The sequence below is a fragment of the Neophocaena asiaeorientalis genome, unplaced genomic scaffold (genome assembly GCF_003031525.2).
Source record: "Neophocaena asiaeorientalis asiaeorientalis breed wild unplaced genomic scaffold, Neophocaena_asiaeorientalis_V1.1 scaffold72, whole genome shotgun sequence".
Classification (NCBI taxonomy): Eukaryota; Metazoa; Chordata; class Mammalia; order Artiodactyla; family Phocoenidae; genus Neophocaena; species Neophocaena asiaeorientalis.
In genome coordinates, this window is record NW_020185336.1 from 6,917,985 (window position 1) to 6,931,029 (window position 13,045).

The 13,045-nt window shown below is 36.4% G+C and overlaps 1 protein-coding gene across 4 annotated transcripts in view; it reads left to right on the forward strand.

Moving 5' to 3' along the window:
• Positions 1-13,045, forward strand: part of LOC112393639 (bromodomain adjacent to zinc finger domain protein 2B-like) — a 190,688-nt gene that overhangs the window by 147,729 nt on the left and 29,914 nt on the right. For all 4 annotated transcript variants that reach the window (XM_024735992.1, XM_024735994.1, XM_024735995.1 and 1 more), the window contains exon 3: positions 12,094-12,240. In XM_024735992.1, coding sequence (XP_024591760.1) covers positions 12,096-12,240 — 145 coding nt within the window. In that variant the 5' untranslated portion in view covers positions 12,094-12,095. The remainder of the gene's footprint in view (positions 1-12,093; positions 12,241-13,045) is intronic.

The window sequence follows — 13,045 nt, forward strand, 5'->3', positions numbered from 1 at the left end:
GGGCCACCAGACGTAAAATCCAGGGCATCAGACATTTGTAGTGTTCCCCTCCAGGAGACACTGACATTGTGAAGCATGGCAGAGGGTAAACACGAAGATAATCCCTGCCCTCTGAGGTGTCTGGAAAGGATTACAGTCAGCCCCTAGACGCATGTTTATTTAGAAGCCTGCCCCTCAGTCCACAGGCATGATGATTAGCTAATAGGCCTTCAGAGAAAGACTGAGCTCCTGGGTCTGTTGTCTCTTGCTCTGCCCCTGTGCACCTAGAGGTGGTAGCTATTTAAGAACTCTTTCTTCATGGGTTATAGTCCTGTGGGACCCACAGGCATAAGCCCTACTGGTCACCAGAACCAGGTGATGTCGAGGGTCCCCTGGATGATACCCACCAAAATTGGGGCACCTTCCTGGAGATACTGGTGCTCTGGAGCACAGCAAAGGGAAAATGCAAAGATGCAGCTTGCATCCCTGGTGAGTGTTCCAGCACTCTCCTAGAAGTGTGTGTTAAATTAGGTGTCTGCCCCTCAGGTGAGAGCCTCCTTCATTTTTTAAGTCTGGACACCATACATGGCCTCTTAGCTGGGCCCTGGGGTCCGAGCATGTGAGTTCTTTCAGAGGGCTTTCTCAGATCTCTGCAGTCCTGTGGGTCTCGAGACAGGAACCCTACTGGTTTTCAAAGTTAGATTTTTTAGGGACTCATGTCTCAAGCATATGGGATGCCCGATGTGGGTTTTGAACCCTCAGCTCCTCAGGAAGAAGCTCCAGGTTTTGAGTTCCTTCTGCATTGTGGGTTGCTGCAGCAATGGTGGGGTTTATGGTGGGGTTGCATCCCAGCCTCTCCTACTATCTTTGATGTGTTTTTCTTCTTGTTTGCCCAATGTGTAGTCATCATCCACCCAGACTTTAGGTTTTTTGAAAGGAAATTCTTCCATATATAGCTGTAGGCTCAGTATGGCTGTGGGAGGAGGTGAGTTCGGGATTTTCTTATGTCACCATCTTGAACCGGGACTTCTGCACAACATTCTGAAAGATAATTTCTTGCAATAACAAACCTGTAGAAATCTTTTTTAAAAATTAGCTTAACTGTCATTAATACTAGCACATTGTAAATCATTCAAGTGGTTAAAAAAAAGAAAAAGATATATAGTGAAAAAGAATTCTCGCATCCTAGATTAATTCCCTAGTCTCTTTACCTACCAGGAAACACAGTTGCCAGTGTCTTATGTATTTTTCCAGAAATATTCTGAGCATACATTCATGAGAATATATCCCTTTTTTTCTTTTTCACACATGAGATCTTGCTATTTCTATTCTTCCTCACTTTACTCTTTTCATTCAGCAGATTAGCTAGTCTAGATCTGCTTCATTCTTTGGTAGCAACTGCATAGTATCATAATTTAACAGTTTCTTACTGATGGAATTTTTTGTTTGTAAAAGTCTTTGCAGTTAATATGTTATAATAAATATTCTTCACATATATCTTTACCCATATGTGTGATATGGATAAATTGAAGACTTTTGAACAGGAGAGTGATAATATTAGATAGAGTTAAGGTGACCAGAACAAAAATATTTCTGCATTGGTGTTCATAAACTTTTAGGCTAATTTTGTTCTTTAAGAAGTATGCTGTTTTCCCTGTTAGGTTAGCTCTGCTTCTTCCCCATTGAAACGGATTTTTTATTCTAGTTTATCAGTCATGTAGTACTTGGCATCTTTCTTTCCTTGACTTCTGAGTATATGTAGATATTTTACATAGAGTTACCTGATTTTGGTTTGTTACCCTGTTTTATTTTCTCAATCTGTTATTAAACCGCCTCAGTTACTATCCAGAAATGTCTTAGATATTTCAGTTAGTTGTAATTGTGTTTCTTAGTTAAGCAAAGATTTGGGTCTTTTTGCTTGTTCTTTGGGACCCCTTGCATTTGTAGGTGAAAGGATCAATTAATCAGATATTGTCTCTCTTTTAATCCTTCTAACATTTGTATCCTTTTTAGAAATTGTTAATTCTCATCAGTATTTAAATTCACAGACTCTACCTACAGTTTAGTTGATCTGTATATGTTAAATCTTGTTCAAATGTTTCTTTAATATTCTTTTATATCCTTTCTTGTATCTTAGGATAACCTCTTCCTCACAGATAGCTCATTGCAAAGGAATACTTAATCCTTTGGATGGAAAAGTTTACTCCTTGAATAGATATTTACTGAGCAGTATGAAAATCAGTGCTTTACTCTTGGCTAATTTTCTCATCATCGAGTCTCTTGAGGTATAAATAAAACAAGAGTAAATCTTTAAAGATTTAACAGAAATCTGTAATTTAGAATGACATACATTTGAAGATAGAATGAAGGCAAGTGGTAGGGAGGATGAGGGAAATGAGGAATTAAATTTTTAAATATGTTAATGCAATGTGAAGGTTTTTGGTTGTTGTTTTGTTCTTTTTCATCAAATTGATATGGATTTGAGGGCTAGTTTAATTCAATCCTATCATTTTTCTGGTAAGGAAACTATTATGTAGAGGTATTGTCAGAGACTTGCTCCGGCTCACAGGCTGCAACCAGAGCACCTGACTGCCAGCCCACTTTTGTTTGGGGATGTAATTGCTTGACTGTTTACTGTAGTAGTTAAAAATGTGTCAAGCGGCAAAGGAAATTGATCCCTTTCATATATTCTTATTTTAAACTACAATGTATTATACTTAATAAGTTGAAATGACTATTTCTGAAAATGTAGGTAAATAAAAATGTTATAAATAGAATCATTTTCCTTCAAAAATATTATAGACAGAAAATAATTTTGTTCGTTGTCTAATAAGGTAATTCTGCCTCATCTCCTATTTTTCTAAATCCTTTAACAGAAAAATTTTTGTTGCTTATTTTTTGTTTTGCTATGTAATATTTTGAAGTATTGTTTATCCAAATATTCAGTTTCCTGTAAGTTATTTTTTAAATAGTTATATAGGGCTTCCCTGGTGGCGCAGTGGTTGAGAGTCCGCCTGCCGATGCACGGGACACGGGTTCGTGCCCCGGTCCAGGACGATCCCACATGCTGCGGAGCGGCTGGGCCCGTGAGCCATGGCCGCTGAGCCTGCGCGTTCGGAGCCTGTGCTCCGCAACGGGAGAGGCCACAACAGTGAGAGGCCCGCGTACCGCAAAAAAATAAAAACAAAAAATAATAAAAAAAGAAGTTATATAAAAGCCTTTGTCAGAACTTTGAGAAAATAATTGACTTATAAAGCTCTACTGTTAGTGATCCTGCTAAAGCAAAAGAAGCAGCATAGTGACTGTCTCCTGATATTCTTCGCAATTATTGTTTTTCACGTGAGGTTATATTGTAAGGAAAGGTGAGTGTTCGCCAAATCTTTTGTGCTTTGAACTCCCACAGAGAACTTTTGGTATTGTTAGCAAAGATAAAGACATTCTAAGAAAACTCTTTGCAGGAGAAATATCTGTCTATTTATATATTTACTTTCTGAATCTTCAGTCTATTCTATAGCTATACTTTTAAAGGATTCATGCAGGTGAAACAGAGGGCAGCTGATCATGTTTATGTTTTGGAGCCAACTTGTCTTGCCCGTCCCTATTTGCACCTGTTCAGGTTTACACCTAGCAGCTGTCAGTGTTCATAAGCTCTGTGTTTACAGAAAAAGGAACATTTGACATGTGTGAATTTGATTAGTATTATCATTAACAACTGATCATTGAATTTTTTTGGCGTGTATAAAATCATCATGCAGGGAAGAAGTTGTTTGTGGTAATTCTGATTTTTGTCTGTTCTCAGAATTGTTATAGGTAAATATCATCTCAGTAAAATACAGTAAATTCATGTTACTCAGTGTGCGTGCACATTATGATGTGCATTAATTGTATATTATACATGATCAGTTGTAAACAATTAGGACAAAATGTAAAATAATAAACTCTGGTGGTATGCTGATAAAGATAGGTTGAATATAATTTTATCATTTATTGCAGTGGCAATAAATCAGCTTGAAATATCTTCTTATAATAATTATAAAGAACTGCTACTTAACAGAAAGTTTTGGTTGATTAAATTCCAAGTAATACAGTTTTTGATACTTTAGGTCAGAATTTCTTAACCTTAGCACTACTAACATTCTGGGCCAGGTAATTATCTCTGTGGGAATGTCCTGTGAATTGTAGGGTGTTTAGCACTATCCCTGCCTGGACTCTTTCTATGTGATACCAGTAGCGCCTTCTCAGCTGTTCCCAGACATTGTCAAATGTTTTCCTAGTAGATGAGGGGGTATTACAGCATCACCTCTGGTTAAGAACCACTGGGAAAGACCATGGGAAAGATCTCTAATGGATCAACTCATTTAGAATCCCTTCATCATCACACATTTTTCACCCATTCACATCAACAACTTTTTTTTACTGTAGTGTTATATGTTAAATTACATTTGTAGTAATCTTTACCCTACCTGATTAGCTTTGTAAATAAGAAAATCCTGAAGTTATACATTAGAAAATATCCTCTCATGAATGGCCTTAAGCTAAAAGACATCCCTACTAATTGATATTCTCCCATAGGTGAGTGTGTTGTGGTGGGGATCATGTTCTTACAGTCTGCTTATTTTTATCTTGTGTCTGGGCTGGTTTTGGCCACAAAGAATTGATTGGATGGTGTTTGTTTGGAACGTGAGATGAAGGTAGTATTCTTAACACACAGTCAGAATGAGAGGCTATTACAGGAGTGCAAGTATCAGATCTGGATGCTTTGGCCAGAACCAAAATCTGGGAATAGGTGGCTCTTGGATACTATTTTTATTTTAATGAATGTATTTTTCTAAGATGGTTTGAATAAATGGATTTCTGCCAACTTTTATGCAGTATGCTTGAATGATGAATAATAACTCATGTGATCACAGAGTAAATTTTTTCAACTGATAATTAATATGTTAATTTTCATTTATACTTGTGCTCCAGGTTTTTTTGAAAGTTTTGAGGTAAAGCACCTTGCCATTTGTACTTATACAATTGTGAGGCTTTTTTTTTTACTTGTTTCTTTTATTTTTTTTTATTTAAAAAAAATTTTTTTTACATCTTTATTGGAGTATAATCGCTTTACAATGGTGTGTTAGTTTCTGCTTTATAACAAAGTGAATCAGTTATACATATACATATGTTCCCATATCAGGGCTTTTCTCTAGTTGCGGTGAGCGGGGACTACTCTTCGTTGCGGTGCGTGGGCTTCTTATTGCGGTGTCTTCTCTTGTTGCGGAGCACGGGCTCTAGGTGCACGGGCTTCAGTAGTTGTGGCACGTGGGCTCAGTAGTTGTGATTCGCTGGCTCTAGAGTGCAGGCTCAGTAGTTGTGGCGCATGGGCTTAGTTGCTCTGCAACATGTGGGTTCTTCCCGGACCAGGGATCGAATCCACGTCCCTGCATTGGCAGATGGATTCGTAACCACTGCGCCACCAGGGACGTCCCAAGGCATTTATTTTAAATTCTTTATTTTTAAATTTTTATTTGAGTATAGTTGCTTTACAATGTTGTGTTAGCTTCTACTGCACAACAGAATGAATCAGCCATACATATACATGTATCCCCTCCCTTTTGGATTTCCCTTCCATTTAGGACACCACAGTGCATTAGAGTTCCCTGTGGTATACAGTATGTTTCCAACAGTTGTCTATTTTATACATAGTATCAATAGTGTATATGTGTCAATCCCAATCTCCCTATTTTAAATTCTTATCATAATTTATCTGGGTAAAAAAATGTCAAACATGCTATGCATATACATATAACCTATAAATAGATGTGACTCAGAAATATTTACTTGAAATGAATAATCTAAAAATACCTTTTACTGCCACATATACCCATGGATAATTATATGCACAGACATTCACTTATTAAAAACAATTGCTGACAGTTATTGAATGCTAGGTATTCAGAACTTTATATGCATTATCCCATTTAATCTTCCCAGTTATACCTTCATACTACTCATGAGGAAACTGGAAGTTCACTGAAGTTACATAATTTATAAGGTCATAGCTAATAAGGTTCAGATACAGTTTTTAAACCCAGATAACATCTATTATCAAGTGTCTTGCAGATACAATGTAATCTCTTTCTTTATTTCTTCAAGGTCTAAGTTTACACTCTTCAATCCCAATGCATACATATATATATATATTATATATATATTTTTTAAGTGCTTACTGTATGCCAGACTTTGTTTTTTCTTTTCTTTACTTTTTATTTTGAAATAATTTTAGACTTAAAAAACAGTTAAAAAGCAAATACATAGTATTCACCTATATTTTTTACCCAGCTTTCCCTAATGTTATTAATTTATATAACCATAGTACAATTATTAAAATTAAAAAATCAGAAAATTTACATTGGTATAATACTATTAACCATAAACTACATATCTTTTATGAATTTTACCAGTTTTTCCATTAATGTCCTTCTTCTGTTCCAAAATCCAATCTGATCCCACATTATTTAGTTGTTGTATCTCTTTAGTCTTCAACCTATGGCAGTTCCTCAGTCTTTCCTTTTCTTTCATGACCTTGATACTTGATGAATACTAGTCAATTATTTTGTATATGGTCTCTCAGTTTGGGTTTGTCTGTTGTTTTCTCATGATTCAACAGAGGTTATATGTTATTGGGAAGAATACCACAGAGGTGATATGCTCTTCTAAGCACATCAGAGGATACATGATATCAATATGTTTTATTATTGGTGATATAGTTTCTCCACTGTGGTGTTTGCCCTTTTTAATTAGTAAATATCTTAAAGGAGATACTTTGAGACTATGCAAATACCTTGTTTCTACTCAGACTTTCACCTACTGCTTTTAGCATCCTTTGGTGCACATGTATTTTAAACTTTCTCCTTTGAATAGTTCTTACAATATGGCAAGCCAATGATTGTTTTGTGAATTATTCACTGTTACAAAGGCATTGCCTTCCTACCTTTTAACTTTCAAGTTGGTGGCTAGGATTCTTTCCAGAGTTAAGCTTAACAGGGAACAATAGTAAATAAAATCTGAAATCAATAATATTTAACTTAAAAAGAAAAACTTGATAAGCCTTGTTAATGCAAGCATAAAACAATCTTCATTCTAGAGTAACAAAGGCTAGAGTGGATTTGTTAAGTTTCTTTAAAATGAAAAGAAAGGTATCTATAAGATGAACATGGAATAGTTGACCAAATTTTGAGTTACTAGAACTAAGAAATACCTATTAAAACATGAGAAAAAAAGTTTTAACTTAAGGCCAGTGTAACAAAAAGTACTTTATGTATGAGAGGAATACTGGCTAGAAATATATATCTAAGATTAAAACAGTTGAAATAAAAGAATATATGAATAATGTATATAATAGAACTTCTAAGGAAAATGGCTGCATAAGCCTGTTTTTTAAAAAAGACGTAAACTTTCCCCACTTAAATGAACAGCAAGAACAACCAGAATAAATGAGAAAACTGCACTTTTACTGAAACTGAAAAAGGCCCCCAGCCTCATACTACTAGCTTTAGTTCTACTCTTTTGTACTGCCAGGTTTCAATTTTATTTTACCTTTAAACAGTGTTATAATAAAGGAACTATTTGTGCCTTATTTCTATAGAATAGAGCCTTAAAAGTAGATTGGTAGGGCTTCCCTGGTGGCGCAGTGGTTGAGAGTCCGCCTGCCGATGCAGGGGACGCGGGTTCCTGCCCCGGTCCGCGAAGATCCCACATGCCGCGGAGCGGCTGGGCCCGTGAGCCATGCATGGCCGCTGAGCCTGCGCGTCCGGAGCCTGGGCTCCGCAACGGGAGAGGCCACAACTGTGAGAGGCCCGCGTACCGCAAGAAAAAAAAAAAAAGTAGATTGGTAGATCCAAGTACATGTATATTTTTTATTTTAATAAATATTTCCAGGAAGAGTAATCTCCAGTGAGCAAATGTAGAAACTGCTCATTATGCCTTCTGGGTATTCGTTTTAGTCTTGGGTGAAGTTATATCAACAGAAAGAAATATACCTAGAGCTCATAACCTATTATCCTATAAAAAGCAATGACTTTCATTCATTGAGCTTTTATATGCCAGGTACTCAGCTAAAGTGCTTATCTATATTATGTCCCAAATTACTTTTGCTGTGGAGTACAAAGGCAATTTTTTTTAAAAAACCCTTTCATTATTTAAAAAAAGATAATACATTTACCAACGTCCAGTTACAAAATAAATGAGTCACAAGAATGAAATGTACAGCATGGGGAATATAGTCAATAATATTGTAATATCTTTGTATGGTGACAGATGGTAACTGACTTATCATGGTGATCATTTTGTAATGTATAGAAATATTGAATCACTGTGTCATGCACCTAGAATTCACACGGTGTTGTAGGTCAATTTTACATCAATTTAAAAAATTTTTTAATTAACAAAATGAAAAAATCATTGAGAAGCCCCCAAAATACATTTAAATAGTACATTTTAGAAATCTATGAGACAGTAAGGTTACCAGCTATTAATTTTTTTTTTTCTGTACGCGGGCCTCTCACTTTTGTGGCCTCTCCCGTTGTGGAGCACAGGCTCCGGACGCGCAGGCTCAGCGGCCATGGCTCACAGGCCCAGCCGCTTCGTGGCATGTGGGATCTTCCCAGACTGGGGCACGAACCCGTGTCCCCTGCATCGGCCTGCGGACTCTCAACCACTGCGCCACCAGGGAAGCCCTCTTAATTTTTTAAAACAGCCTTTTCCTGTAAACTCGATCTATGTTTTGGGTTTTTATTTTTTTGTAAATATATGTGTTTTGTACTTAGTGAAATGAGACTTGCTGGTGAAGATAGTTTGTAGAGGAAGTTGTCAGCCATGGGCCTTGCTGTCAGACAGCCATGTGTCTCAAAGCTTATTAGTAACTGTTTGATGACCCAAAATCTGCCTTTTAAGCATTAGTTCCATGTAGCCATCAGTACCAACTATGCCTCTCCATAGTGAACGCTGATAAAGAGAAATAAAAATTCTTTAAGATTATGGATTACTCATTATAGCAGTTCATTATCTTTGGAGGTGATTGACAGCAATGTCAGAATATGAAGAGAAGTTTTTGAATTGTATGCGATTGGAAGACTCATTGAAACTGCCCTATTAATGATGCTGTTGTGTCAACCTGAGATTACCTTTTCCATATGTACCTAAGAAAAATCATCTACATACCATATGGATTCTCAATTATTTAAACATTAATCTTGCATTATTTTAATTGACCAATATTTTACTTTATTTTTAAAAATTTATTTTATTGAAGTATAGTTGATTTGCAATGTTGTGTTAATTTCTGCTATACAGCAAAGTGATTCAGTTATACATGTATATATATTCTTTTTTCATATTCTTTTCCATTGTTGTTTATTACAGGATATTGAATATAGTTCCCTGTGCTATACAGTAGGACCTTGTTGTTTATCCATTATATGTGTAATAGTTTGCATCTCCTAATCACAGACTTCCAACTCATCCCTCCCACTACCCCACACCCTGCAACCACAAGTCTGTTCTTTATCTCTGTCTGTTTCTGTTTCATAGATAAGTTCATGTGTGTCATACCTTAGATTCTACATATAAGGGATATCATATGGTATTTACCTTTCTCTTTCTGACTTACTTCACTTAGTATGATAAGCTCTAGGTCCATCCATGTTGCTGCAAATGGCATTATTTCATCCTTTTTTATAGCTGAGTAATATTCCATTGTATATGTATACCACATCTTCTTTATCCATTCATCTTTCGATAGGCATTTAGGTTGTTTCCATGTCTTGGCTATCGTAAGTAGTGCTGCTGTGAACATAGGGGTGCATGTATCATTTCAAATTATAGTTTTGTCCAGATATATGCCCAGGAGTGGGATTGCTGGATCATATGGTAGCTCTATTTTTAGTTTTCTGAGGAACCTCCATACTGTTTTCCATAGTGGCTACACCAATTTACATTCCCATGAACAGTGTAGGAGGGTTCCCTTTTATCCACACCCTCTCCAGCATTTGTTATTTGCAGACTTTTTAATGATGGCCATTCTGACTGGCATGAGGTAGTACCTCATTGTAGTTTTTATATACATTTCTCTAATAATTAACAATCATGAGCATCTTTTCATGTGTTAATTGGCCAATTTTTTTTTTTTTTTTTGCGGTACGCGGGCCTCTCACTGTTGTGGCCTCTCCTGTTGCGGAGCACAGGCTCTGGATGCGCAGGCTCAGTGGCCATGGCTCACGGGCCCAGCCGCTCCACGGCATGTGGGATCTTCCCGGACTGGGGCACGAGCCCGTATCCCCTGCATTGGCAGGCGGACTCTCAACCACTGCGCCACCAGGGAAGCCCCAATATTTTTAACTGAAATGAAATTATTTTTCTTAGAAAACATATAGTAATTATGTGAATTGGCTATAGCACTGCATTCAAAAATCTTTTTGTGATTAGATTATTTGAATGATGAATGTTTACTTGTGGTTGATCATAAGTTCATTTATGGGTGAGTAGTGTATTTTTTTGTCTCTTCCTATATATATGTGTACTCCTTAAAGCAACTGTGAGCTTTACAATTTCCTTGCTTAATTGTGGTATTAGTGTATGTAGAATATGAAAATGACCATAACCTATTCTAGATTTTTAAAATTTGAGGGTTTCTCTGGTGGCGCAGTGGTTGAGAGTCTGCCTGCCAATGGAGGGGACACGGGTTCGTGCCCTGGTCCAGGAAGATCCCACATGCCGCGGAGCGGCTGGGCCCATGAGCCATGGCCGCTGAACCTGCGCATCCGGAGCCTGTGCTCCGCAACGGGAGAGGCCACAACAATGAGAGGCCCACGTACCGCAAAAAAAAAAAAAAATTGAGATATAATTGACATATAACGTTATATTAGTTTCAGTTGTACAACATAATGATTCGATATTTGTGTGTATTGTGAAATGAACACCACAAAAAGTTTATACCCATCACCACACAGTTACAAATTGTTTTCCTTGTGATGAAAACTTTTAAGATCTACTCTCTTAGCAACTTTCAAATGTACAATAAAGTATTATTAACAATGGTCACCATGTGTCCCATTACATCCTATGACTTGTTTTATAATTGGAAGTTTGTACCTTTTGACTCCTTCATCCATTTCCATTCTAGATTTTTAATATCAACATAAACTATTACAGTAAGACCAATGTAAAGTTGTACCCAAAATAGCTAAGCAAATTAATACAGATGCTTAGAAGTGGTTAAGTCATTATAAATGGATCATACTAAAGACATTTTGAGACCATAGTTCAGACTAGACTCTAGTATAAACTCTAAAATGTATTTGTCTATTTTGGGCAGGACTCACTGTATTGGGGATTACCAGGTCAGATTCATGGATGTTTAAGACCTACAACTATATTGGTATCTGGATTTAGAAGACAGGGTTACAGTTCACTCAGACGTGGTTGTATCTTCTTGATTCATTAAGATAATATGGGTATTATGATGTAAGTGAATAGACCATGAGGTGATTTAAGAAGAATAAGAAGTTAATGTGCTAATTTTCCTAAAGTTATGGCAACACACAGTTTTATGAAGTTACTGTATTCAAATGACTATTATTGTTATTTGTGTGTGTGTGTGTGTGTGTGTGTGTGTGGTATGCGGGCCTCTCACTGCTGTGGCCTCTCCCGTTGCGGAGCACAGGCTCCGGACACGCAGGCTCAGCAGCCATGGCTCACGGGCCCAGCCGCTCTGCGGCATGTGGGATCTTCCCGGACCAGGGCACGAACCCACGTCCCCTGCATCGGCAGGTGGACTCTCAACCACTGCGCCACCAGGGAAGCCCTATTATTTTTTTATATAAGAATATTCTGCAAGTCTATTAGAAGAAGATTTGGTATACTTAACATTAAACTTATTTCATAAACTGGTATTTTAAATTGTATTATTTTTATTTATTTCATATTTTATCTCTCTGAAGAACATGTATTTCTAAACTTATTTCACATTTTAAAAAGTATTCCTAAAAGTTTGACTTATTTTAAATATGTTTTATTCTTTTGCTTAATTCCACTATTTAATACTGTAAATTAACATTTGTCTCCCTCCCATAGATATGGAGTCTGGAGAACGGTTACCGTCTTCAACAGCCTCCTCTGCTACACCAACTTCATCTTCTATACCTTCTGTGGCTTCATCAGTTTCAAAAGGTGGCCTTTCCACTGGAGCTGCTTCACTTAGCTCTACAATCAACCCATGTGGTGAATACCCTTTATTAACTCAATTTTAGAATGCCATCCTTTTACTAATTTGCATTCATAGTGTTTTATTGAACTCTGAATCAAATGTTCTCATTACATCTGTTGATCTGTTGAACAATGACTAGGTTAAACATTTAGTCTCTGCTTTTTCTGTATTTTATCAGCACACTGGAGTAGCACTGCTTATTCCATGTTTTCTATGATTTTTAGAAGCTCTGAGAGTTTCATTTTAATATCTTCCTTTGACCATTTTAATTAATAAATTAATACATGCAAACTCTTTTAAAACAATAGGCCCATGAGGGAGTGAAGAAATATAAAGGAATCCTTGATGGTAAGATAAGGTCCCAATGCCATGGACCATTTGCCCTAAATTTGCTTCCAGTATTCAAAATGACCTTCACCAAACCCCAGCTATCCTAGTTCACAAGATGTATACTAAGGCATATCATTTACCTGATGGAAAATATTTTTAAAGTTTTAAATATTTTGAAAAATATTTTAAGGTATTTGACAAATTTTTCTTAAACATGAATGAAGTTTATACTGCTAAAAAGGGAACTTTATTTCAGTAGTGAAAATATCCTCAGTTTTAGTTTTATGTGGAAGGTACTTTTATTTACCCCTCAAAATTACTTTTTGCCCAAACACATGTTTGGATATTTGGTAGAATACATTCTTTTTTTTAACCTAAACTTGATTAACTTATTCCTTTATCACTAGGAAGATTTTTAATCTTAAATATATTTTATCTTATAGATTATTTCATATGTTTAAACATTAGAACTAAATGATGTTTTACTTT